Source organism: Pocillopora verrucosa, chromosome 8 (assembly GCF_036669915.1).
Source record: "Pocillopora verrucosa isolate sample1 chromosome 8, ASM3666991v2, whole genome shotgun sequence".
Classification (NCBI taxonomy): Eukaryota; Metazoa; Cnidaria; class Anthozoa; order Scleractinia; family Pocilloporidae; genus Pocillopora; species Pocillopora verrucosa.
Genome location: NC_089319.1, coordinates 8,283,427 through 8,310,778, shown reverse-complemented (window position 1 = coordinate 8,310,778; position 27,352 = coordinate 8,283,427). Strand labels below are relative to the sequence as shown.

The 27,352-nt window shown below is 39.0% G+C and overlaps 3 protein-coding genes across 3 annotated transcripts in view; 2 read left to right on the top strand and 1 right to left on the bottom strand.

The window, feature by feature from the left end:
- LOC131793195 (polycystin-1-like protein 2) overlaps nucleotides 1-16,339 on the top strand; it is a 30,313-nt gene extending 13,974 nt beyond the window's left edge. The window contains exons 11-27 of the mRNA XM_066170636.1: nucleotides 239-574; nucleotides 1,284-1,578; nucleotides 2,087-2,248; nucleotides 2,649-2,774; nucleotides 3,324-3,486; nucleotides 4,300-4,379; nucleotides 5,219-5,485; nucleotides 6,090-6,665; nucleotides 7,243-7,458; nucleotides 7,963-8,334; nucleotides 8,743-9,015; nucleotides 9,135-9,483; nucleotides 10,151-10,377; nucleotides 11,450-11,812; nucleotides 12,429-12,597; nucleotides 13,025-13,247; nucleotides 14,070-16,339. Of these exons, the coding sequence (XP_066026733.1) occupies nucleotides 239-574; nucleotides 1,284-1,578; nucleotides 2,087-2,248; nucleotides 2,649-2,774; nucleotides 3,324-3,486; nucleotides 4,300-4,379; nucleotides 5,219-5,485; nucleotides 6,090-6,665; nucleotides 7,243-7,458; nucleotides 7,963-8,334; nucleotides 8,743-9,015; nucleotides 9,135-9,483; nucleotides 10,151-10,377; nucleotides 11,450-11,812; nucleotides 12,429-12,597; nucleotides 13,025-13,247; nucleotides 14,070-15,345 (5,473 nt within the window). The 3' untranslated portion in view covers nucleotides 15,346-16,339. The remainder of the gene's footprint in view (nucleotides 1-238; nucleotides 575-1,283; nucleotides 1,579-2,086; nucleotides 2,249-2,648; nucleotides 2,775-3,323; nucleotides 3,487-4,299; nucleotides 4,380-5,218; nucleotides 5,486-6,089; nucleotides 6,666-7,242; nucleotides 7,459-7,962; nucleotides 8,335-8,742; nucleotides 9,016-9,134; nucleotides 9,484-10,150; nucleotides 10,378-11,449; nucleotides 11,813-12,428; nucleotides 12,598-13,024; nucleotides 13,248-14,069) is intronic.
- A 424-nt stretch (nucleotides 16,340-16,763) lies between these two features.
- Nucleotides 16,764-24,645, top strand: LOC131793181 (THO complex subunit 6 homolog). Its single transcript, XM_059110587.2, has 14 exons — nucleotides 16,764-16,794; nucleotides 16,893-17,008; nucleotides 17,193-17,257; nucleotides 18,015-18,066; nucleotides 18,235-18,292; nucleotides 19,144-19,184; nucleotides 19,795-19,843; nucleotides 20,767-20,838; nucleotides 20,987-21,089; nucleotides 21,771-21,823; nucleotides 22,207-22,275; nucleotides 22,975-23,085; nucleotides 23,695-23,823; nucleotides 24,543-24,645. The coding sequence occupies exons 1-14, from the start codon at nucleotides 16,777-16,779 to the stop codon at nucleotides 24,627-24,629; spliced, it is 1,023 nt and encodes a 340-aa protein (XP_058966570.2). The 5' UTR covers nucleotides 16,764-16,776; the 3' UTR covers nucleotides 24,630-24,645.
- Nucleotides 24,646-25,272: 627 nt separating this feature from the next.
- LOC131793217 (meiosis expressed gene 1 protein homolog) lies at nucleotides 25,273-27,283 on the bottom strand. The gene is made up of 4 exons (XM_059110630.2): nucleotides 27,186-27,283; nucleotides 26,666-26,764; nucleotides 26,465-26,532; nucleotides 25,273-25,827 (listed from the first exon to the last, which is right to left on the bottom strand). Exons 2-4 carry the CDS (start codon nucleotides 26,751-26,753, stop codon nucleotides 25,702-25,704), a joined length of 282 nt encoding a protein of 93 aa, XP_058966613.2. The 5' UTR covers nucleotides 26,754-26,764; nucleotides 27,186-27,283; the 3' UTR covers nucleotides 25,273-25,701.
- Between the last annotated feature and the right edge of the window lie 69 nt (nucleotides 27,284-27,352).

Below are 27,352 nucleotides of genomic sequence, written 5' to 3'. Positions count from 1 at the left end.
TAAGTTTCTAAAGAAACTATGGTGCTGCGTCGGTGGGAGAGTATAGCAGGTAATTTAGTGTTAACAACTGTGCTGAAAACGTAAATTGGCCACCGGAAAGAGTAAAAAAGCTGACGTTTCGAGCGTTAGCCCTTCGTCAGAGCGATAGACGAAGGGCTAACGCTCGAAACGTCAGTTTTCAACTCAGTTGTTAACAGTAAATTACTTGTGAACATCATATTACACTGCTCCTTTTCAGCTGCCGCGATTGTCAAGAAAAGCTAAACCCTTCCGAACGTATCACCCTTGTGGGAAAATGCACAAACTGCGAGAGCTACGAGCGACTTGATAAAACAACTTGGAAATTACTGTACAAAAATCGTAGTGAACATGAACTATCAGGAAACAACAATGTAACAGACTCTGGTCTGGGATGGAATAACATTAACCTGGTTTTGAAGGAAGGTTCTTTGGAAGAAAACACAGAATACATTGCACAGCTTAACGGCAGCCGCGCTGAAAAAAGCGCTCTCGCAGAGTATACCTTTCAGACAACTTCCCAACCCGGCGGAGGATCTGCGAAGTGCACAGTTATGTGAGTACTTGACAAGATTACAAGTGTTAAAAATTAAAGCTGTTGTTGTAATTATTGTTGTATTTTTGGTACAACGCTTTTCAGTACCACTACCGTTATCGTTACCGTGAGCGCTCCCGTTATCGTTGTCGTTATGGTTTTCGTTGTCGTTATGGTTTTCGTTCTCGTTGTCGTCGTCTTCGTCGTTGTCGTTATAATTGTCGTTGTCGTTATCTTTATCGTTATCATTGTCGTCGTCGTCGTTGTCTTCGTGGTCGCTGTCGTTGCCGTCTTCGTCGTCGTCGTTATCTTCGTCATCGTCTTCGTGGTCGCTGTCGTTGCCGTCTTCGTCGTAGTCGTTATTGCCGTCGTTGTCTTTGCGGTTATCGTTGTCGTTGTCGTTATCCTTATCCTCATCGTTATCGTTACTGTCGTCGTCTTTGTCTTTAATGTTTCCATTTTCGTAGTCAGTATCGTTTTGTTTATCGTAATGATTATAGTTATTGTCATCATTAAAGCTATCGTCGTCGTTATAGTTGTCGTAATCGCCGCCGCTGCCACTTCTATTGCTTTATTATCATTATTCCAATATTATGCCATTTTCTCAGATTAGATCAAGAGATTGCTTTTAATACGAGGGTAGAATGCACAAGGGTTGTAAAGGATGTGTTTAGAAAACTTCGGGGAAAAAAAGTAGAATTAACTTGTGTATTTGAAATTTTCACTTCAGTCCACAAGAGGGTTTTGCGGCGGAAACCCCGTTCAGGATCAAGTGTGAAAACTGGGTAACCATAGACAACCCAATCTCGTACGAGTTTCGTTACAAAACCAAGATAGACAACTTAGCTCAGATTAATTCAATATCGTCGGAGTCACAGGCAAATCAGGTTTGGTACTTTGGGAAGAGATCTACTCCACGGAGTGTGTTACCTATCGGAGATCCAAAGAATGGTTTCCAACTCCAGCTATCTGCACGTATTTGCAACAAGTATCAATGTTGTGCCATTCGTTCACTAAACGCCACGGTGAGTTGAAATTCAAATTAAAATCTTTAGTGATAACATTTAAGGGCTACTCAAAGACTACAATGAAGCGTGCCCGTGGATCAGTATATCCTTTAGGCACCACGTCACGGTTTTGGGGTTTTCTTAACCTCAGACTAATTTTTTGAAGTTCGCCATTTGCACTTCATATTCTCCATAATTTTCCATCCTCGTTCTTTTCCAGTTTATCACTATCTGTTTCCCTATTTTGGTGTCCCAGCGGCGATATCGATTATTCGTAATCTCTTTCAGGTTGAAAGTGGTTTGAATAGCCCAAAAAATGACCTGAAATGTAAAAACGTAGATCCCGTAGAATTGTCAGAGGAGGAACAAAAAGTCTGTTTTAGTCACAAGTTCTTGAATTATGGGTTGATTTGCACTTCAAATCAAGCCTGAAAAGTAGATCTTCAATAGGAGTGAACCTATGACCTCGCGAACATGCAAATTAAATCGCCTAAAAACTTTTTAGTTGAACTGATTTTTCTTGTAGGTGAAAGAACCGACGGGACAAATAGATAAAGTTATTCAACAACTGGAGGAAGTGGATGCCAAGAAAGACCCCAAAAAGGTCGTCCAGGTGGTGAACTCTCTGATATCCATCATAGATCAAGGCAACAAGTCGGAAACTACAAATAAAGGACAGCAAACTAAGGTATTTAACGCGTTATGAGGGTATCTCAATTTAGTTTTTTTTCCCAATACCAAAGTTATCACAACAGCCAATCAGAAATGACTGTGAATATATTAAAATCACATATGTGTACTGCGGATTAAGAAATTGATATTAAATCGATCTTCGCAGTAATGGACACTACTTGGGCAGTGGTGAAAATGAGGCTTGAAAAAAATTTCAGGCCTGTACGGGATTTGAACCCACGACCTCTGCGATATCCGTGTAACGCTCTACCAACTAAGCTATTTCTTTATGTAAGTTCGTAATAAACCCGTGATGTAATGAAGAAATGACTGTGAATACATGAAAACATAGTCATGTGAAACGACTGCAGTTTCCACAGTGATGCCTTGAATATTCAGTTGTTCCTTCCTTTCAGGAAAAATCAAAGCTGGTCACTAAACTTTCGGAAATCGACATAACGGATACATCACTGGCTCAACAGACCATTGGTGCTTTGATAAAAGTCACCAAAGACAAAACGGAAGTGACGTCAAATACTCAAGTAAGTACAATCGTCTAGCACCAGTCTAATAAATAAACTAATTCGTTTATTTATTCAATCATTCAATCGTTCATCCACTTTTTAATTCATTCTTTCAGTCATTCTCTCAATCATTCTTTGATTTATTCACTCATATGTGCGTTCGTTTACTTTATCAACCCCCTCATGCGCACAATATATTGCTATTGCATATTTTGCTTTTAAAGTTATAACGCTCAAGAGGAAAAACTGAAAGATTGAAAGATAAGAATATCTATGCCGTTTTTTCTTCTTTCGGTTAAAGAAATAAGAAAACCACCATTTCATTCCCTTTACTGGGTCTTGGATAACAGACCATTTCGTTTCGTCAATGAGAAGGCAATGCAATACCAGAGAAATAGCTATAAGACCCCCTTCTCACTGCGATATTGTCCTGGTTGCGCTTATGTTTATGATTGTGATGTGCTCACCCTCACAAGGATTTACGTGCTTTTGCCTATGCTAAGATGAAAATGCAGACCCAACATTTTACCAGTTGTATTATTGTCATTTTTTTTTTTTTTTAATTAGAACCAAGCAGCAGGAATTGCAAAAGGAGCAGCCTCTGTCTTAAAGGAATCTGCCAAAAATCTGGGCGCAGTGAAGGTTGAAGAAATAGCACGAGAGATTTACACGGCGTCCTCAAACACGTTAGAAGCCAGCAAAGAAACTACAGCTGATTACACTGCTCAGCGTAAGGAATATCGTTTGTGATAATAACTGAAAAAAGTACTCAAAAACCAAAGCAAACTGAAGAAGACAAAAACAGCTATTGAACCTCTGCGTGCGAGAGAAATTCCTTCTACCATTAATTTGATCTTTGTATCTTTCCATAAGGTAACTGGATCAATGTTAGTATCTGAGCAACTACGCACCTACCCCTCCCCTAGACCAAATTTAACCCTAACTTGTTATCAGTTGAGTGTTGTTTGGGGAGGTGTGCAGTTCATCAGAAATTTATATTGATCCGGTTTATTGATTGACCCTTTTATGCTTTTTCGCTTTACGTGAGGCAGACCTGTTCATGAGAACTGAAAAAAAATCCATGAATAAAACTAACCAAGGAGTATCATTTAACTGAGAAAGGCGCTCTCTCATGGCTTGATAGGTGTGTTTGGGTGAGGGTTAGTGTAAACACAGTTTTGGCGTTTTGCATTCGTAGTTATATAAAGCACTGTAGGACTTTTTCCTTTATGTTATGTCAGTTAGAGACTAATCATTAACTCTCGCCTGAGAGGAGGGGGGAGGGCAGGATTTTGGTTATCTCATCTCAGGCTTGTATAAGTACAGTAATTCTCTCAACTACCCGTCACTTGTCTTTTGGTGAGGCTTTGAAAACACAGAAGAAATCTTCTATTGGTCAATTAGTCACCAGTTGGGCGAACAAGCTCACAGACCTTTGGTTAAAGGGTTTATCTTACTAATGAGCACACTTTAAAACACAATTCAAGCGCCCTCAGAGTGTAATTGCCAAGCAACTAAATCACTGAAATCTCTCGTTGCTCAGTTCTCAAGGATATCTTCCCAACTACTGCTCCTCCATCACGTGACTGGTCGGTTAGAATTAGTTCTCTCAGAAATCAAGAGGTATGTTCATCTTTAATTTTAGCTTTAGTTTATTAAATCGAATAAAAAAGATTGATAAGAATTTGAACCCATAGTAAATCGATGAACATGATATAAAAAAGGGTTTTTGGGCTTCGTGTGGTACCAAACTTATATTCAGGTCTGTTTGGTTTCGGCGCTTTGTATCCAACTGGTTCAGCATGGAAATTACATACCAAATAGTGGTAACAAAAAAAACTAAAGGATTTTTCCATCCTAAGAGTTAGTGCCAACGCACTTTACGATTGTTTTTTTGGTATTGTCGATTCATTTATTTTCATTCATTAATGAAGTCGGCTTTTCTTGCCAGTAAAGGGCTATTGTGTTTATATGATAAACAAAGTAATACATGGTTGCGTATAGACATGGAATTCCTCTTCGAGTGTTCAACTCGATAGCTCACGAGTAAGCGCGCTCGCTCGTGAGCTATCGAGTTGAACACTCGAAGAGAAATTCCATGTCTACACGCGCCCATGTATCATTCTCTATTTATTTTCCGCTCCTCCCATTTGCTGACTTTCGCCTTGCAAAGTAGCATGGAAAAAGGAAAACGAGGTCGCTAGTTAGGCAAGCATTGCCCTCCAATCTCGTTAAAGCCTCTGCCTTAGACGACCAATGGTGCAATTCAAAGAAAGTCATGACAATAATTTGCAGCGGTAAATCCATCTGACAAAGAAGCGCCTTCATAGTCTCAACTGCCATTTCGACCCGTTGTCTTAAGAGAGAGCTGGTGCGCCGGAAATCAAATAGTGTCCAAGCAACTCCACGTACGCGCTGTTGCTTCCCCTTTAAATTAATCATTTCACGTTGCATTTTTTCAGGAAGCCGATAAATCGAAGGAAGTGGTGGATACGATCTTGTCGGCAATGGACCTGGTCAGCGGTGCAATTCTTAGAAAGAGAGTTCCCGAAGAGGGAGAAACAGAAATTAAAACACAGGCGTTCGATATTCGATTGAGGCGTTTGCGTAAACAATCATTTAACAATTCTGCATACAAGGTCAAGACGTCTGAGCAGCTGCTAGTTAGCCTTCCGAATCCCGATGTCGTCCTTAAAGATGCAAATGACAAAGACCCTGTTGACTTAGAGGTAGGTGAAATTTAAGCGATAAATGTCTGTTTTACTCTTTCATGGTACGTTTATACAAAAGGAGACAGATGATGAGAATTGAGAAAGTGACCAAATATAAAATAAAGATAAAAATTCCTGGAGTTTAAAGGATTATATCAAGCTTCTTTCATCGTAAATTAAACTGATCGCTTTCGCCGTGAGAAGAGGAGTATGTGATAAATCACACCATTTTGGCATTTACAATAAACCGCGTTCTCGAGTATTGAGTCTAATCACTTGTTAGAAAATCGCTCTGATATTGCGAAGGTCTGTTTCGCTTCTTTTAGACTGGGAAGGTGGTTCTATACAGTTATATATACTTAAATGAATCTGACTTCACCTTCGATCGTGTTGCACCGAAAACTTTGATGATTGTGCGAGGCAATCTGAGGAGAACGAAAACGCAGGGTATCGTGTCAACTACCCACTATAACCCCCCTTCCCTTGTCAAGCTCTTTTTCTCTATGTTTATAACACTTCATAATGGTGTATTGAATGTGAAGAGGATGGATACGTTGCTCACAAGGTCCTCTCCTTTAACCTATTTTTTTAAAGATTATTGAAGTGTTTCCTTTCGTTTCAGTATACCTCAATGGAAAACATTTTCCGATCCGACGAAACGAGCTCACCGTATATTACTAAGATACAAGGTTTCGCCCTAAAGCAAGGAAAGCGAGAGATCAAAATACAAAATCTCACCGATGATCTTAAAGTCAACATACTCACCGATTTGAAAAGTGTGTCTAGCCGCTTCAGCGAACAGTTCTCAGCTGACACGGAAAAAAGTCATCGTTTCCAGTTTCCACCCGGTCAACCGTACACGCCACTGCTAGTTTACGTTAAATCGGACGACAACACAACCTTAACTGGCCTGCTTCATATCACTTTTGAAGGAAGAACGTCTAGCAAGTACAGGCTTCGATTCTCTCCCACGTTCCCTGATGAGGACGTCTCTGCAACTTTTCGGAAAGTCGACAACTTTACTTACATGGCCTGGGGACTACCTCAAAGACCTGTCTATTTCAACTTGACTGTCAAGGTACCTGGGCTGCTTGCAGAAGAAAAACCACGTGTTGTGAATTACACAGTGGCCATTTATCCTGTGCGATGTATGTATTGGGGTATGGAGGAAAAGAAATGGCTCGATGAGGGATGCAAGGTGAGGACAAATTTATCAAAGATTATTATATTCTACTTCTTAAGAACAGAGTACTTCGAGAAGCTAAGTTAAGTAGAGGGTGTGAACGGAGAGCACTGTGATAATCAATTAGAATCTATATTGGCGTGCTTCACTTCAGTTAAAGTCACATGGTTTCCAAATGTGGCAAGAACAAAAAAGTGGCAAACAAGGCGAAGGTAAGTTTGTCCCTGGTGTTCTTAGTTCATTTTGACGTCATCTGTGATCTGTCACTGAACAGGCACGCGGTAACATGGAATCTATTTGTTTTACATGATAAAAAAACGCTAAGTTTTGATAATGGTGAAGTCATCTATGCATCTGCATTCTAATAGATCGTAGGTTGTAAAAATGCAGGTGTAATTCAGCTTAGCATATATAATTGAGCAATAAATCCCACTTTTTATCAGATCGTTTTCTCGGCGTAAAAACTTGCACTGGATGTTGGGGAGAACACGAGAAAATTTTCTTTATCCCGAGTCAAAGATTAGTGCAGTCGATTCCGTTTTTAGCTAACGTAAGTACTGTTAAGTGATAATTTGTGACCTATTTTGGTCAGATTGGTGAGGAGACTTCAATCGCTGCCACAAACTGCCTGTGTAACCACGCCACTTTTTTTGGTTCCCTGAACGTAAAACCTAACCCTATTGGTCCTCTGTCATACGCCAAACTTAAAGATGGGTATGCCATGCTGGTGTTTGTCAGCATCATCTTCGCGCTGTATTTCCTAGCCCTTATTTGGGCAAGAAGGAAAGACAGAGCTGACGTCGTTAGGGTAAGTGTTAATTTCTTTGAATATTTTCCAGGGGGGGAACAAGCGATTAAAGAATGCAACAGTTTGTAGGGTGGGAAGGGGGTTGGCTTTAGTTAACAGCGATTTATTTGGAAAGAAAGGTCGTAAAAGGTCAGAAAGAGAGAATAAAGACCAAGTGAATTTGCATGATGATGATTTCTTTTGGTTCACGTTCTGCTGAATGTTCAATTTTATATTGATTAGATAGACCCCGTGTTTTGGAACTAAAGTTATCCATTTATTCCTTCGGCAATTAGAGACGTATTCAGAGAAATCCTGTAAATACGAACTTCTTCTAGGCCATAAACGTTCAGTTTTTAATGGGACATATCGACGTTATCATATCGACGGGTTGGTTTTATGGTGAGGGTCTACTTTTCTTGGGTCCAGGCTTATTAAGGAAAGAATGGGCCGACCAAAAACATAGAAAGCTTGCCTTTTAATTCAGCCCCAAAAATTGAATATACGTATCCTTTTTTCATTTAGGTTGGTGTCTGTCCACTACGGGATAATGAGCCCTCAGACCCGTACCGTTACGAGGTGACTCTATGGACGGGCATGCGCCGTAATGCTGGCACTAAATCCAAAGTCAGCATTATACTGTACGGTGACGAACAGGACAGTGAGGCGCGCGCTTTGCATGATCCTGAGAGAAACCCTTTTCAACGTGGTAGCCAGGACTCGTTTCTTCTGACCACGCCCTTTGACTTAGGCTCCATTCATTACATCCGGGTGTGGCACGATAACGCAGCTGGCTCGTGGTTTCTGAGTCGAATTATGGTGATTGATCTACAAACAGAGGAGAGATTTTACTTCATCTGTAACAGGTGGCTGGCTGTGGATGAGGAAGATGGCCAGGTATGATGTGGTGGGGTGTATCTATGAAGTAAGGTTGTAAAGTGCATACGACACCCTCTTTCTTGAGGAGAGAGACAATTTAGGATGCTTCTAAATTCCACTGGATCCGGCTTCTCATAGCGCTCCGCAACTCTAGAACCTGCGCAAACCCCTTGCTGTTGAACACCCCAAGAAGTTGATCTGATATCAGGGAAACTTAGAACATTTTACGATGGAGGAAGAAACCAATTTGAAGAATACCGTTTGTGATCATATTTAAAGCGCATACCGATTGATTGTCCCTCAGCAATGTAGTTACAAGGAACCAAACAGCCTGTAGCCTGGTGCATGGAAATGCGAGTGACCAAGTCCACTTGGTTTTAGTCTTGGATCTTATTTGAGAGATTTTTATTTTTATTCTCTGGTTAGGTTGAACGTCTCGTTATGTTGGCCAGTAAAGCGGAGCTTACAGAGTTTGGTCATCTATTTGTTGCCAGAACGCGCCGTAACCTTAGCGACAGTCATCTGTGGTTCTCAGTCCTCGCCCGTCCAGCCGGCAGTCGATTCACGCGAGTACAGCGGTTGTCCTGTTGTCTGTGTCTTCTACTCATGTCAATGATGACCAGTGGTATGTACTACGGCCCACGAGGCGACCCCTCCAACACGCAGCAAATTGGCTCCATTGTTTTCACCTGGAATCAGGTGAGTTCCACATTCAAATCGTAACGTATTGTTTACTGTCCACAGGTACGCAATACGTGCAGAATATTAAAATAAATGAGGACTCGTTTGTTAACCAATTTTTAATTCAATCCGTACAGGTGCTGGTCGGGATCATTTCGAGTCTCATAGTCTTCCCAATTAACCTGATAGTGGTGCAGATCTTTCGCAATGTCCGACCTAAACCAAAAGTCAAGCCGAAAAAGCCACCTCCCACCCCTTGTCTGCCGAATCTTTCCTTTGATAAGGACAGCCTGGACAATTACAATAACCTGAAAGAATCGTCGGACGACTCTGCTAAGGGATCGAGAAACAGTCTAGATTTCTCACGAGAAAAGAACAACAAGACTCGGTTGTCAATTAATGATGTGCATACTGACGTGGACCGCACAAGTTTTACCGACAGCCCACTGCTGATTGATCGTAGGCTCAGTACCACATACGACATCGGTAAGGAAACACGTTGGCGTCTCACTAAAAATTTTCTTTTTTTTTATTTATAGAGGAGTTGAGGCAATCTTGACTGCAACAGTGCTCCGCGCTGCTTTTAGAAAATTTGGAGAAGAAAACAACTGTGATTTCTATTGTTGAGTGTGAACTACTACTATTACAGGATACTTATACAAATTGATACCATTCGTCACAAGGCTGAATTTTTATCTAGTCTCCTTCGCAACTGTATTCTGGGATGTCATGCGACGACATCCAAGGGGGAGCATAACGTGACATCCACATAAACGGCGGCGAGCCTAACACTTACATGAATTACAACGGTCTCATTCGTCTCCGGTTTTTTTCTTTTTTTCTTGCTATCTATCCTATTTTTTCACTTTTTAAAGAGTAGTCATTATTTATCACCTGGGGGCTTGGAGGATTTTCTTTTCTTTCCTTTGGGGGGGGGGGGGGTAGGCAAGGGGGTCGTATAGTTTTCAGGGGGAACAAAGGGGAGAGTAGTCGTCACCAACAGAGTGTAAAAGTGATCTGTTCCTAAAATAATTTCATTGATTTCTTCCACTATCTTTCGCCACCGTTGTGAATCATTTTATAACCGGCGCCGACACTGCGTAAATTCAAAGGCATCGAGGGAATACTCAATGACATTTCCCTCTTTTTTTAGCTCCTACGTCCCGTGCACGCCGCTTACTGTTGTGGTTCAAGAAGAAAAACACGTTGCCTTTTTACTTCGTTTACGTGGCATGGTTTTTCGTCTTCATCTTCTCAGCTGGGTCAGCCGCTGTAATTGTATTTTACGGCATGGAGTTTAAAAACGAAAAGTCCTTGCAGTGGTTATTTTCGTCCTGTGTGTCTTTTGTTCAAGATGTGTTCATCACTCAACCCCTCAAGGTAAGCCTTTGACGCCTAGTTCATTTTCTCTTAGGGACCGGTAATTTATTTAATGCCGGGGGGGGAGGGGTCGGATGATTTTGGTTGTGTCACATTAACATTTGCCTTGATTTTCCTACAAGGTCTGTAAATGTTCTTATGATACACCCCATTGGCAGTTAACTGGCAGTCAAATGTTCCACAGTCCCCCCTTTTATACTCTGCTGGTGACGACTGATCCCCCATCGTTCTCCCTGAAAACCATGTGATCCACCCCAGAAGTCCTCCCCTCCCCCCCATCCCTCAGGTGACGAATAGTGACTGGTCCGTTATGGAGATGCAGCATAGCATTGTACGTCCATTAATGGCTTTGCTGGTTCATTGTGGTTGTGAGAGGAAGGCCCCAATGAAAAGATAGAACACTCATCGAGCAAGTTACTGAACGAAATGGGAAGAACTGATGATATTAAACATGTATGGGGCTAATAAGAAAGAGTAGTACCATATCAGTAGGTTAAATTATGGAGGAAATTGGGGAACATGAAGAAAATGAGATTGAGATTGGATTCAATACGTGAAAGGAGGGGTAGGTAAATGTCGATGGAAAAGCACATAAGGGTATCATAATCATAACGTATATTTCTTCGTGGAGAAAAAGGCTGCTCTTTCCTCCTCAGGTATAGCTGCCTCCGGGCAGTTTCTCAACTCACAATTCTTACGCTCTGTTCCGACTTTCGTTCTCGCTTACTCTTGCCTTCTAGTAAAGTGAGAACTATGAATGCTAAATTACAGTGTTCTCCTTAGAGGAAAGTGTTTTCTGCAGCATTTCCTTGACAGATTGGGCACCATAAGACAAATCTTCAAACATAAAAGGAACTCATTGATAGGAACTGAAATAAGGTTAAAGAAAATTGTCTTGAGGCGCGGGAAAACTGGTTTTTAGTTTTGCGTCTGATTCGTTGAGAGAGTGGCGTGACTTTTCTGGTTTTATCACAGAGCGTTGTAAAGATTTGAAAAAAACCGATGCAATGCAGTATTACTTGTGAAGTTTACTTATAAAGTGCTCCCTTTTTTAATTTTTGTGTTGACACAGGTGCTCGGTTTGGCGGTATTCTTTGCTCTGGTCGTTAAAAAGCCAGACAAAGGTGAATTTCAGGTAACTGAAGAGGTGCTCAAACTCGCCGAGGATGAAGAATTTCTCGGCCAACAATCGGACCTCAACTCAGGAGGATCAAAGACAAAGAAAGCGAAGCTTTTCCCTCCAGACCAAGCAAGACTGATTGCTATGAGAGCAGCGAGAATGAAGGAACGAAAGATGTATTCTGTCATTCGCGAGGTCGCCACTTACTACATATTTCTCGCCCTGTTGCTAACGATCGCTTATACGCACAGAGACAAATCAGCTTACTTCCAGACGAAACACCTTTTCGATATTATGGGAGATAACTTTTCCAAAGTGAGTACCAAATGAAACCTCTGAATAATGTAATGTCGTTATTTATCATCGAGGGGTCAGAGGATCTTGGTAGTGTCACAATAAAATTCACCTGATCCCCCCCTCCCTAGACTCTATAGTATTCTAATGATCCACCCTAATTGGCAGTCAAGTTTATTCTGTCCTACTTTTATACTCTGTCAGCGACGATAAGCCCCCCCCCCCCCTCCCGCATTCTCCCTGAAAACCACGTAACCTCCTTCCCAAATCTTCCGACCTTAGCGATAAATAATGACTTTTCCCCTGGTGTTATATATATATATATACGTACATCCACCCTATTGAGTTATGCCTTTTATCCTTGCATCGCAGTCTGGCTGCTAAAATTTTACAAGATAATACTTTCTCTTCGACCACGGATTCGTCATCGCCAGTTGAAGAGAGGAAGCCTTTTTCTTTGTTAGCTTGTGGGCCTCGACTCCGAGTGACCCAGAGACCTCGCTAGTTTCACAGAGTATTTTAACTTTAAAAGATTCCTTTTTTGAAGGCCATTTTGTATCTATGAATGTTCCTGCTATCGTGTTCTACTAGTATATGTTTTAAATAACGTCATTCGAATTCTTGTTCACATCCACAGATAACAAATGAAAAAGAGTTTTGGAATTGGACTCAAAGTGAGCTCTTGACGAGCTTGTTCCCCAAGAAATGGTACAACGGCGAAGAACGAAAACCCGATGGGTTCATGGTGGATGGCTACAGTCAGATGGTGGGCGGGGCAAGGATGAGACTCCTCAGAGTAAAAAGAGGTTTGTTTGCTTGTTTGTTTATTTGTCTGTTTTATATGTCGGCAATTTTTCATTTACCAAGGCTCATCCAGCTTTTCTGTTGCAAGGATCGTCTGCGGGTATTACCGCTCCTGCAGGATGCATGTCAGGCCTGCAAGCATTTCGTCAGCTTTCCGTGGCATTTCGCTTGTATTTGTTATCTCTCCTCGAAAGAGAGAGGCACTGTGGTGGTACCTTATCTTGGCCAATGACATATTACCATAATCTGGCCAGTGTCGGGGCCCAGACCTCGGGATCAGGAATCCAGCGCGGTTACCAAAGATTTACTTGCTAACAGGCCCTTCCTTAGTGTCTCACAACAGGCCAAGTGACTTTCCCTTCCCCTACCTCACCCCTATACTAAGTCCATGCTGACCATGGAACTCATAACAACATATTTGATTCCCAGAATCCTGCCGGGTTCCAACCGAGTTGTATGGCATCACAAAAGAATGCTACGGAGAATATTTTGTGACCAAGAACGACAAGAATGATTACACAGAGGGATGGGAGAACATAACTACATACGACACTCCAGTGTCTTGGGATGACATGCCGTGGAGATATCAAAACAGCAGTCAGCTTGATGGATACCCCTTCTTGGGCACTCTGACCACTTACAGTGGAGGAGGGTACGTTCAAAGTTGTTCTAAAGCTAACTATCGTAAAATGTCGATCGCGAGAGATAAGCACGCGCTCGTATTGCCTAGCTAAAAAAAAAATATTAAGGCAGACTCTTCAAGACTTACGCTTAGATTTTGATTCATTTTGGCGCGAGAATTGTAATTTAAAAAAGGACTTTTAAACAAATAATCTGCAAGTGTAGACTTACGTCAAGGAAAGGATACTTAATCCTTTCAGCACCGAGATCTGATCGTTAATTCTCCCCTCTTGCAGCAACACATTTTACGAATTTTTATGGATTAAGATCACAAATTGTACCTTATAAGTTTGAGTATTCTTGTTACCTTTGTGCTGGGTAATTTACGTATATAATAGGGTTGGAAGTTAATGTTTGAAAATCACTTCTAAGATTTAAATGGTTAAATATGGTTAAGATAAATACTGTAAAATCATATGATGAACTTGAAAAATATCAGCTCTTTTTTGAGCCATGTGTGTTCCCACAGTGAAAAGAAGAACTCTCGTGGATTTCTTGTCTGGACACAGTTGTTTAGTTCTGTTTCTGCTCAAAGCCACATAATGTCTAAAGAAGATCCCGTCTACTCCCAAAGAGAATAAAAACTGCTTTTCACAATTTTGTTTTCTAACGGGTTAAAGACTTGCATGTGCATTCATGGACATACTAGTTAAAATGCTTTCCGTTCTTAATCGCACAGTCATTGTCTGGAGTTAAACCAAAGGCGAGTTTCTCTTTCTTCCAAATTTGACCATATTGTTGCACCATTGTGTTTTTTTAGTGTAATACATTCGTGTAAATTTTCTTTCCACAGGTACGTAATTGTTCTTGAACCTGGGTTGGAGAACTTCAGACGTGTCAGAGTCCTTGAGAAAAATATGTGGATCGAGCGGCGCACACGGGCTGTGCTGACTGAATTCACAATATACAATGCACAGAGTAACCTGTTTTCTATTGTTACTCTGGCGGCAGAATATCCCGCCACTGGCGCGGCTATTCCCTATGTTAGCATCCAGACTGCGCGCATGTACGACTTCACCAAGACCATCATGTTCTTTGTATTAACGATCGAGGTCGTGTTTGTGTTGTTCACGTTGTTTTTCTTTTATCGTGAAGTGAAACATATTTACAAACTTGGAATCCAGGCTTACCTGAAAGAGTTTTGGAACTGTGTGGAGATGGGGATCAGTTTGTTTACCTTCGCTGCCATAGCGATGTATGTTTATCGCACGCTCACCATTAGAAATGTGTTGGATTTAGTGCGACACGACCCTTTCAACTTCAAGAGCTTTCAGTTCGCAGGGTATTGGAACGAGACGTACACGTTTGTCCTGGCTATGATCGTTCTCCTAGCAAACATTAAACTGAACAAGCTCCTCCGGTTTAACAAGCGGTTCTCGCTCCTGTCCTCCACACTTAAGTACGCGTACTACCCACTGCTGATGTTCAGCATTATCTGGGGCATCGTCTTTCTCGCTTACACGATGTTCGCGTCGTTAGTGTTCGGACCCGTTCTGTACAACTACCGCAGCATCATGGCCTCGCTGACGTCTCTGTTAAGCCTTATGCTGGGAAGGACTGCCTTCTTTGAGATGCGTGACACCAATCGCGTCCTCGGTCCTCTTTTTTTCTTCGGTTTTATGTTCATGATGTCGTTTGTGCTCATCAACATGTTCCTTTCCATCGTGGTGGACTCGTTCATCGTCGTCAAGCACGACAATGACAAGCAATCGAACGAGTATGAAATCGTCGACTTCATCATCGAGCGCTTTAAGCTGTGGTCGGGAATCGGAAAGACTCGGAGACCACAGAGTCGAGGCAAGGTCCTTTGGGAGACGGCTACGTCTCGTGTCAAAGCCGTCAACGTGCTTACCAAGAGCCACCTAACCTCAGATGTCGCAGGTCTGCACGAAGATTCAGTTTCAAAGCTGGAGAACCGACTTGAAAAACTTATTGATCGAACTGAAGAGTTGTATGGGGAGATTTTCCCTGAGAAGAAATACAAAAACTCAGGGAAGACACGGGGAAGGGTTGAAAAAGGAGAAGTGCCTGTTTCTAAGGGGGATATACTTGAGGGGCAAACTGGCTGACAGAGAAAACACAAAGTGGTCTCCAAGGGTGGTGTTTGTAAAATATCTCTTTAAGATGAAGCGTAGTTTGATCGTTACTAAAAATGGACAAAGATTTTAAATTCCTCTACAAAGTCTTTTAATACCGACGTACTTGAATAATCAGATGAAATCATCTTTAAAAATCGTGGTCTTATGATGACTTCTTATGAGATTCAAGGTCTTTTTTAACGCATTAAATCAGCCCACATGTTCTCAAACCTTTGCTTTTAAATCAAAAGATCGACCAGTTTGAAATAAAGTACAGTACTCAAACAGATTGCATAATCTCGGCAGTAAAGATAGTTAAGAACGGATGAAACAACTTAAGATCTCACTGCAGGAAGATTTAAGATATTTAAATTCTAAGAATAGCGTTTCAAAGTACTTCAAATAAATCCTCGGCTAAAAAATAGTCTAGATCAATGCCGAGGACTTTTTGATTATCGAAGGTAATCTAGGATTGCACTAGTTTTCCTTCTTCTCCATCTGCTGAGGCCTGCTAACTATGCGTTTTGAATGCCTCGATTGGACAATCGATTTAGCTATAGCATGGTTTATACTTTCGGAAAACCAATGACCCTTAAATTGTATACAAATTGTATACAAATTGCCGTACGTGTAGAGTGGTCAGTTGCTAGTGCTCTTTGTATATAATTGAGAGGTTTTCATCAGTGTTTTGATTTAGAATATACTGTCGCGAAAAGTGCAACGCGAAGTTAAGATTAGATACCAGAATATAAAGAACCATTTTCGTGGAATTTCCAACCACTTTACTTAATTAAATACCAGTCACTGCAGCCCACAACGACACAGCGCTTTACGCATCTCAAAATTCAAAACGATTCTACACCTTATTTAATTGTTTTCCATTACAATTTCAACCTTCTGTTTTTACAAGTTATTTGTAATAATTAATTTTATTCTACATGTTAAAATGTGATTTTCCATTAAAAACAGTTGATTGACAACGTTCGTATTTTGACCAATTTTTGCTGAAAGTCATCTCCAAGCGCTTTTTTTTTCTTCCCCATTCTGTGACTCTTCCCTTCCAGTTCTACGCCCATTCTAACCCCAAATTATGTTGTATAAGTCCAGAGCCTCATAAGTGGTGGTTTTGCAGCTTAGCTTTAAAGCTAGATTACAATCATCAAGTAAAATTCCATTCTTTACCGATGTAATAGTGTAACAACAGACCGGTTTGAAAGATGTAGACTTAGCCTACGCTAAAAATAGAATTCTAGCTATTTATCGCTATGTCTGATCGCTCACTGATTGATTTTTTGTCAGCCTCTAAGTCTTTCATACTGAAGAAAATCTCGTAGATGTTGGTTAGCTTTGGTTTGCTTATGCACCTCCATTCGTAAGTTGTATTCGTTTCAGCGGTTTTCCCAAAAAGCGGCAAATACAAAGATGGCGGCAGACTCTCAGGTAAGGCCTCTTAATGGAAATTTGATGTTTTTTTGATAATAACAAAGACTAAGGAAGCAGATTAAGACGAGAAGGATGTGAACTCTGATTTATTTTAGAGTCAGATCTATCAGAAGCGCCTGGAACTTCACACTATTGTGTTTGCAGTGGCCTTTTCACCATGTGGCAATTTCTTGGCGGCGTGCAACAACTTTGGGCAAATTGCGGTTTTTAGGTGAAGGTCGTTTTGGTGTATTCGTCTGTCTGTTTGTTGGTTTTTTCAATAGATTAACGTGAAATCACGATGTGTCAATGAAGCCACATTACGATTTGGATTTAATCACAAATCAAGGTTGCATGTTTATATTACTCTAAGTTCTTAATTTTTCTAAACAACTCTATGTCCGTAAATATTTTAGCATTACTTCTGCTCTGGCACCCGATGCTTCATCCGACAAGAAGAGACCAGTAATATTTTTCCAAGGTGAGTCTATACGTATGCATGTAGCTCTACCACTTACTTTTCAAGTGTACCAGTCTTATAATGTCCAGAAGGGCACGGTATCTGTAACACAAACAAGATCAATTTCTGTTCTTTGAATATACCTGGTAATGTAAATATGTAGTGCAATTCTAGAAGATGCCATGCATATTCTGACCTGCCTTGGCAAAGTTTGTTCTGATGATGCATCCAAAAACAAATGTCTTGATATTCTTTGTAGAGTTATGTACAGTGTAGTGCAAGCACCCATTTCTACTCCTTTTTTTTTTTTTGGTTTTGTTTTTGATCGTTGCTGGAGGATCAGGTCCCAGTTGTCCACTGCATGAATGTCTTTCTGGTGGATAGCACAGTAAGCTTTGTTGACACCCATGCGCTGGATAGCATTTTATTTATTTGATCATATTATCCACCTTTGAACAACTGGGCTCAGCTGGGAAGAAAACAAACAGCATATATTTTGGATTACACTGGATTTATACTGGAATATAATTGATCTTACCACAGAAAATACACTTCTTAAAAACAAGGCCACTTAAAGGAGATTCATAATTCTTTCATAAACCATTGTCTATAGCCACAGGAAAGTTTACTCAGCAATATGACCTCAATATGAGGTCATTCAGTGCTAGAGACCAGTACTGAAAAACAATGTGACTTTGTGGTTAATGGGTGCATAGTTGATGTAAAAGCTGTGTTGAGTTCTCTTTAAAAAAAAAAAAAACATTGAAATTTCTTTCAGGTCACAGCAACCCAATTTACAGTCTAATATCTACAGATAAATTTCTAATCAGGTATTTGATTGTGACTCTTTCCTGATTGGTGATCAATTTTTTAGGCAATAATTTTAAGTAGGGAGATGATGTGTCTTTTAAGAGTGAGCAAGCATTTTTTATGAATTTATTTGGCTGTTTATTTTGCATTGCTGTTCAGTTATAACTTATTTTGTAACCTATATTTAGTGGTGGCTCATCTGAAATACATGGATGGCGATGGGATGAAATTCTTGATAAAACAGAGGTGAATATCTGTCTAGATAATTTAAGATTTGTTGATGGAAAATTAAAAATTAAAATTCAGTATTAGGGAGAGATGGTGGATATATGGTTGATAGTGTGAACTCTCTGTGGAAAGGTTAGGTTTGAAATCCTGAAGGACACATTGTGTTGTGTTCTTGGGCAAGATGCTGTACCCTCAAAGTACCTTTCTCCACCCCAGTGAACTGCTATGGAGGCCTGACAAAACTTTCTTGAGGTGAAGAGGGTGAGGGAATAGTTCCATATTCACAGAAAGCAGTGTTACTCTCATTAGTTTCCTAGTATGAAAACCGAGCTAAGCTCTAGCAGGGAAAGAGGCACTTGGCTTATGTACAATCAATTATATACCTTGAATACTAGGGATTCCTTTGACCATGTGTACAACCTCTCAGCTGTCAAAAAAAGAGTTAAGTTTCTAAAGAAACTGTGGTGCTACATTGGTGGAAGAGTATAGCAGAGTCATTTGGTATTATCAACTGAGTCAAAGTAAATTGGCCACCATTAAGAGTTTCAAAGCTGACATTTTGAGTGTTAGACATTGTCAGAGTTAATGCTTAAGCTATTATACATTATGATACCATACACAAGCTTAGTTCAAAGGGTGATAAAGGAAGAGAAAAAACATAAAACTTAAATTATTCAGTATATAAACTTGAGTGCCCCCCAAAATGTGAAGTGAGACCAAATTTTCATGTCTCTGCTCATATTCTTGTCTTAGATTTAAGGATATTTACACTGTATTTAAAAGGTGTGATATTCCACCAAACCTCTTTGTGCTAAGTATTTCCATTCAGTATTACAGCCTTTTTCTAATTCGTACTCCAAAACTTTTAGGCTCCTTCACCTGCCTGGACACTGCAACCTCCAGCTGCCAGGTGGGGTTCTTTATTATAATTAAGAGACATAAAATGATAATTATCTTGTTTTCTAATCATGGTAGTTTATTTACACATAGTTTACCAATACATGCCTATTCCCCATCCCTTCATCACATTTTGTACACCCAGATAATCTGTTAAACTTACACTAACCTGGGAATCCCTTCATTGTCTTTGTTTATTTGCTTACAAATGCATTTAACCCTCTGACCCCAAAGAGTGACATGCATCAAATTTCTCAGTACAATATCACCCCTGAATCAAACATTAAGGTCATCAGAATGAAGGAAATAATCGACTACTAAAGAAGCTCTGGATTGTCAAACAGATACTCAATACTCAGCTCCTTAGGAAATGTATAGAGAACAGTATGGAGAATATGCATACTGATGTTAGGGTGTAAATGGTATGATACTATGATCTTTGTACTCTCACAGTGAGCTATGGGTTTAATGGGTTTTTCCTCGTAAATCTGGAAAATCATTGGATTTGAGAATGAGTTCTGAAAAGGCCCTTTGAAAATGATTTTTTTGACATAATAATACATTTTGTCCATGATTATTTTAAGGATTATTTTTTAGACCTGTGAATGTTGATCCTCTTTTAGAGCCTCACTGGATATACCTGAAACCAATGCTTTGGCATTTTCTGAGCAGGTATGTATTACATATCATAGATTGAAAGGCCCCAATGTTTGTTTGATCAACAGTAATTCTTAACCAATCCCACATTGTGTCTGTAATACACGGATCTGAACACCCCCTCAATTTCTCTGTCTCTTTTGGAAACGCAAATCTGACACAAGTTTGGAATGTTTAGCAACTTGATCTAGTACATTTTTTTTTTGGCAATTTTTTTGGCTACATGTATTAACTTCGGACAAATTTCTGCATGCAAATAGTAGTTGTTTGTTTTTGATGGCTGAACATGAGATCAACATGCATTGAAGGAGCTACAGTTTGTTACCAAAGTTCATGTTTCTCTTGCACCCTACAAAACTGTTGTCTGATCATAGAAGATATAAAGGTGCAAAGATGATAAAGTGTTATTCACGTTTTTACTCCCAGAAGTAATTGTGATAGACCATGTCCCAATAATAGTTATGTCCATACATTATCCAGCAAACAGGAAATGAGAATAAAGGGGGTAATTTTCTAAAGAAACTGCGGTGCTGTGTTGGTGAGAGAGGATAACAGGTAATTTAGTGTTAACAACTGAGTTGAAAACAAAAATTGGCCACCTCTTGAAACAGTAACCTTTAAACTCTTTACAGTGGCCAGTTTACCTTTTCAACTCAGTTGTTAACACTAAATTACCAGGAAATGAGAATACTCAAACTTATCAGCTACAAGTTGTTATTACGATCTGACACCAAATTCTCGTAACCAATTTAAAAGGAAACATGTCTCGGCTAGAGGGGAGAATTTACAAGAAGATCTTCAGAGTGCAAGGGTTGTAAAAACTATAGTAATTAGATTATTGTTCCTGATTGTCCGTTATTGGCTGTTAAAAAACTTGAAGGCACTTTATAGATTCGATATTACTGTAGTTTTTATACATGTACACTGTGTTTTTATAGGAAGACACACTTTTCTCAGGCTGTGGGGACAATAATATTTATATGTGGGACCTTGAGTCTGGAACATGTAAGGTAATCTTTAAAGAAAGTTACATTTCTCGTTTTAATTTAGTTAAAGAATGGTGTTTTGTCAAAGAATACTTCATCAAGTGATCTTACCTTAGTATCAAATATTTATTCATTTTTTTATTAACCTTTATTACTTGACTGTGTCTTTTAGAACACATTGTCTGGTCACTCAGATTATATTCAGTGCCTTACTCTCAGAACAAAACACGGTCAATGTGTGAGTGGAGCTGAAGATGGAACTGTAAGATTATGGGGTATGAAGTTACACTGAAGTTCAATGCCTTACACTAGCCTTGTGTTCTTGATTCAAACTGTAAGTTACACACCAAGTTTTTTCTGCTTGGATTTATGGCCCAAGTGCAAAGCACACAGGCTATGAATCTGAGCGGGAAAAACAAGGTTCCATAACTTACAGTGCAGACTTAGAAAACAAGGTTCATAAGATATACTGTATCCGGTTAAGAATATATGAAAGTCATATATTTGAACTGTGGATAAAGACAAATAAATACTGCCCAAGTAGTGCACATCACTGCGAGGATCACTTTCATTCATATACTGTATCCCTGTGTTCAAGTAGAGAGGGAAGACTTTTTAACCCTCTGAACCCCAAAGGCTACTTGCATCTAATTTCTCCTTACAATATCCCCTCTGAAACACACATCAATGTCACAAGAATAAAGGAAATGATCACCAACTAAAGAAGCTCTTGACTGTTGAACAATTCTCCTTGTCAGCACCATAGGAAATGTATAGAGAACAGTATGGAGAATATGCATAATGATGTTAGGGTGTAAAGGATTTAATCAGGTGATACAGTGAATTAAAGCCGGGCACATTGACCAATTTTCTTTTACTGGCCAAAATGGTTGAAACGTGAAGAACTGTTATGTTCTCATTTTAAGAATTTTGTTTTTGTTTTGCCCAATTTTTAGATTACAGAACAAAAGGATCCATGACTGACATGATTGAACCCTGTAAAAATGAGGTAAAAATGGAGATGTTTGCTATACAGTTGGTGGATTTTCTTTCTTTAGTACTTAATTGACTAAAAAGTCAATTTTATTGCTTTTTAAGACTTATGTATGTTTTTTTTTTTTTTTTGAAATATACTAGGTTTTTTTAGCATTTTTACTTTACATCTTGAGCTCCAATAATTCTAGCTGCATCAACTTTAATTTCCTACCAGGTTCTCACTTGTTAAATTTTTATTTCTTTTCCAAATCATACTTAGATTAACTGCATGGCAGACTTTGTTGAGTAGTCTGTATCAGGCCAAATCATAAAATAAATGCAGTACACCGTATGACTTGTACATGGTTTTGTAAGTTTTGCAAGATAAATGTTAATTTTTTTATGCCTTCACACCAGGATATACACAGACCTCATTTGGGGTCTTGGATAGGTTGTGTTGCTGTTGATGAGGGTGAGGACTGGCTGGTGAGCAAATGAGTATTTTTTTTGGGGGGGAGGGGGGGGGTTGGGTTTGTTCTAAATGTTTTCTTTTAGTAAGTTCCCTCAAGAACAGTTTTGCAGCTGTGTGATTAGACTTCTTTGAAACAGCAGTTGAAAAATACAAATATTTTGCTTCACAATAGTTATTCTAAGAAATTTGCCTATAGTCTTTGACCTTGTGTACTTCACCCAATTTCCTAGGCTCATGTCTTAATGTTTGTTTATAAGGCAATACCTGCATAAGAGGGTAATTTAGCATTATCAAATGAGTTGGCCAATGTAAAGAGTTTCAAAACTTAAGGTCCAGAGCGTTAACCCCCTCAATAATAATAATAATAATAATAATAGGGATTTCTATAGCACCATATCCGCAGGCTCATGGTGCTCGTCAGAGCAAATGGAGGAGTTGTGGGTTGTGGGTGGGTTTATTATACAGAAAATGGAGCAATGCTACTGGTGGGAATATAGTTATGAGAAAACAAGAGTAAATAGTTGAATGAAAAGCATTTGCTTGCTGATACCGTAAGGATTAAGAGTGCAGATTTGAAAGATGAATTTTTGTCCTAGAGTTTTGTGGCTTTCTAAACTGCCTAGATATAGGGAGAGGCCACAAACTGCCATATGCTGCTTAGACTTACCTGCATGTTGTGTTTATTCTTCACACACACATATATTCATTTACAGGTCTGTGGTGGTGGCCCGTCCCTGTCGGTGTGGCATTTGAGGTCCATGAATTGTACAAGTGTTCTGAAAACAGCTTCTAGTCAACAGTCTGCCCTTTTCCATGATGACCTTGTAAGCGACAATACAATTATTAACCCGTTAACACCCTAACCCCAGAATGCATATTATCCATACTGTTTTCTATAAATTTTCCTACAGCACTGACATGGAGAATTTGTTTTAAAAAATCAAGAGCTTCTTCAGTTATTGATCACCTCCAGCCTTTATTTTCATCACCTTAATGGGTAAATCAGGCTGATAGTGTAAGGAGAAATTAGATGCTAATCACGCTTCTGAGTCAAAGGGCCAACAATCATGTATAACAACCTGATCCATCGGTTACACTACAAAATGAATGCACAGGTTTATGGATTCTGGTAATTTTATATCCTTTGTTAAATTAAAGACAGTGCAACATAAATGAAGAGTTACTTTTATGGGGACATTTAAAGACATCCTTGTGAAAAGCAACCAGATTTGAGAATAAGATCACATGCGACAAGATTTTGCATTGGTTGTGTCCAAAATGTGGTGTTACTTGAAACGTTTTTAACCAAATGAAGTTTCTTATAGCTCTGTTGAAACTTGGCTCCGTTGAAAGGATGGAAGATACATGTTTAAAAAAATTTTTTTTTCACACATTTTCATTTTGATGTGAAAGTTAATTTTTTTCTCCTTAAGATATTGTCTGCAGGGTCAGAACCAACAGTGTTCCACTGGCAGATAAATGGGGATCCAAAAACACATGTTCCTTGCACACCAAACTCAGTTTTTACCATGCAAATTAATGACCAGTCTCCAAAGAATAAGGTAGCTAAAAATAGTTCATCTGTCTGGCCCCAGTTGTTCAAAAGGTTGGATAATGCTATCTACTGGATATATCGGTACATTTGCAATCACTTATGCATTAGATAGCATTATCCACCCTTTATACAACTGGGCCCTAGTGGTTTGCAGAGTATGTTTTGCTTTTACTTATCTGATGGATACCAATCTGTTCTTTTGCTAATTATAATTGTTTTGATTTAATGACTTTACACCAAGGGGGTGTACAAGTCATAAAGGGATTTCCTTTTCAGGCTTCCAGTTGGAGGCAGCTTTGAGGAAAATCACAATTTGATAATAAATACACAGGAAATAATGGGAATCAAAAACAGAGTTGATGCTTCTAGTTAAAACTTCTTTGTTATTAAGTTCAAACAGTCAAGCATAGAAATATGTAACTTTTAATATTGGGGGTCTGTTCAATGTTTGGATTGGTGTTGTAGTCATCTTCAGATGCTGCTTAACAGACATTAGTTGAATGCTGAATTTGGTCATAATTTTCTTATTCCTTTTTTACAGAGGATGTTAAGAAAACCTACCCACAGGATATTCATTCAGTCCTTTTTTTTTAATTGCCTAAAAAGCAAGATAAGCTTATTAAAGTTCACTTAATCGCATGATAATATTGAAACCTGAATAAGTTTGTCCTTGAATTCTTAATTTTGCCTTGTGTGTTACAATTAACACTTACTTTTTTTTTTCAGGTTCTTGCAGTGGGTGGTTGTTCAGCTGACATTGATGTTTTTACAAACTTTGGCTACAAAGCACTATCATTTAAATTTTCTCAATAAACTAGTCCATTGTCAATTGTGGATAGAAATAGTGTTGTGTAAAATAGAAATGAATATTTTTGCAGGTACTTGCACAATAGGTTATACTAACCATCAGACAGTAATAACTCCCATGGAAAAACACTAAAACATTGTAATAACTATTGGCCACAAGATGCAGAAAACTCAACATTGAGTTTTGAAAAGCATGCAACACCTAGTTTAAAACTGGTCAGTCATTACATTTATCTGTTGGCAAAAACTGATTTTCCCCCCTCCCTTCTTTATTCCTCCCAAAAAACATGTACTTCCCTTCCCCCCCCCCCATGGTAAAAAATGACTGGTTCACAAAGTCACCTACCTATGTAAAAAGAGGTGAATGAAGGGCATAAAAGTGTGTAACATATATGTTAAATGTTCCTCGTTGTAATTCAGTTGATTGGTTTCAGTAAACAAAGGGGAAGAGGTGACAGGTTTCAACAAACAAGCATTCCTGCAAAGCTAGAGGGGGATAGTAATTATGTGAACAACTTTTTGGCCAACAGGCAGCATGAAATTGCCATCTACTTATGCACTTCAAGAGAAATGCATTTCAATAAGATTGAAAATGAACTTAAATTAACAAACTGAGAAAAATCATTTTCTGATCAAAATTTTTCTTAACCTTTGTAAAAGCTAGTTTTTAATTGATATTTTCCACAATTATATTGAACTTTAATTAATACAATGCATTACAGAAAAACATTCTTATGTGAAATTTGTCTTTGTACACAATCTCCTCCATAAGTTAAGTTGATACAAAATAATCACTAATATTAAAAGTAATGTTTGAATTTTACAGTAGGTACATACAAATGACATTTTTACAGCTATTGTAAAATATTATGGCTAAAGGAAATTGCAACTTAATAATTTTTCATTAAATAATATTTCACTAAAAACAGCTACAACTTTCTCATTTTTCAGTTCTTAACCTCATTCTGCTTTCATAAATTGTAATAAATCTTGCTCAGTTTGATTTTCCCTAGCTACTTCTTGTAAAGTGCAATCTGACATTACGTTCATCAAACAATATAATTTCCTCAAGGCACTCTTAATATCCATACAATTTGCATTTGTAAACATCTTTGTCAGTGCATTCTCTGGTCCTATCGAAGTAAATGAAGCAGCCATCTTTGCGCTGAAGTTTCTTTACATAGCCATTATGAGGCCAGCGATCCTAAGTCAAGAAACACAAGGATCATAATCATTATCAGAGAACTTAAGTTTATCATTTGAATTTATAATCTGTTTGTTTCAAAGAAGATTATGGGTCTGAGTAAACTATCGATAGCCTTAGCAAACAGCATGAACCTAACTTGTCCACAGTACCTTTCTTTTAAAGACGAATATCGTTAGAAATCGCTTTTTTGGAATTTCATAGGAGATTAAACGCACTCTGGAGCACCAGTTGTATGTGTCTCAATAACCCCAAAATAAATAGTGGGCATGGGGAAGCTCACGAAGGGTCACAGCCTGACAAAATTCATCAAGCAATTACGACTATCTTAACGATAAGCTTAACTTTGTAGATAAAAAAAGATTAGGGTTGAGCAGAACTTCAACCTAATGGGGCCGGAAAGAGGGTCTGAAGCTCGTTGCTTAGAAGTGAAAACGGATTTTGGTCGCCTAACCCGAATTATACCTACATGTATTCACGTAGGAAACACCACAGTAATTTCATTTACGAAGGTTCTTCTGTCTCCTTTTGTGCGCATAAATTGTTTCAAACCTCGCAAAAAAGAAGTCTTAAGGGTCATGACTAGGAAGTAAAACAATACACACTCCTGAAGTAAATAAAATCTCGAGGAACTTACAGGTTCTTTTTGTTTGACATCGCGGTATTCGTGTACATCTCTATAGCCAGCGATCTGAAATCTGTAAGCTAGTAAAAAGCAAATTTCACAAAGAAAGTTAGTGAATGCTTCAGAAGTCATAGAGGAAAACAATCTTATGATAGTTAGCCATTTTATGATAAATATTGTGAGGTTCATAGAAGAAAAGGAAGTATCTGATACCTTCTTCCACTTCCTCGCTCCAGCGCTTGGGTCGAGAAACTGATTTTGGTCCTGATGGTTGTGCGATAGGAGACACAATAGACGCCATATTGTTTGATCCTACAAGGAGACAAGAACGTTTTAATTATTTGGTTGAAAAAGGTTTGTGTCCACAAGAAAAAAAGGCTTCTCTTTGATATTTGATGGCAAGTTGCCTTGAGCACGAGATGAAATCTTGTGGCAAAGAGAAAATTGAGTTTCGTAGCCATTCTGTGGTTTTAAATCAGCCGCAGTCTTAGTGAGGAACACAGAGAGCTAATAATGGAATGAAACGATGTTCATATTCGCTTAAATGCGATTCTAGTGCAACAGAAAAGCAAAAAAATTGCTTGAAACAAAATTTGCAACGTGTACAATATCTCCGTCACGATAGGGGAAATTGGAGATCATGCAATCTGATTGCACTCTGTTGGAGGACGTAATTCGCCAAGAAACGAATATTTCTCGGAAAAATCGAGGACACCAAAGCGAAAGAACTTACCTTAACAGTCCTTGTCTTCAAAAATGATAGTCAAACGTAAAACTCTCTGATATAAACAGTCTGAAACTGTTTTGTCCGCGCTATGCAACAGATGTCTGATTGCCTTCTGATTGGCTCATTGTTAGTTGCTATAACAACGTGAAAAACAATCAATAATCTTTGAGCCC

Bases quoted from the DNA above. Each gene is read 5' to 3' on its own strand.
- LOC131793181 (XM_059110587.2), top strand. The intron at 21,824-22,206 runs GTAAAAATGGAG...CCTTCACACCAG, and splicing joins TTGAACCCTGTAAAAATGAG to GATATACACAGACCTCATTT. The intron at 23,086-23,694 runs GTAAGCGACAAT...TTTCTCCTTAAG, and splicing joins CCCTTTTCCATGATGACCTT to ATATTGTCTGCAGGGTCAGA.
- LOC131793217 (XM_059110630.2), bottom strand. From the start codon at position 26,753: ATGGCGTCTATTGTGTCTCCTATCGCACAACCATCAGGACCAAAATCA. The intron at 26,533-26,665 runs GTATCAGATACT...GCTTTTTACTAG, and splicing joins GAGCGAGGAAGTGGAAGAAG to CTTACAGATTTCAGATCGCT. The intron at 25,828-26,464 runs GTAAGTTCCTCG...TTCTTGACTTAG, and splicing joins ATGTCAAACAAAAAGAACCT to GATCGCTGGCCTCATAATGG.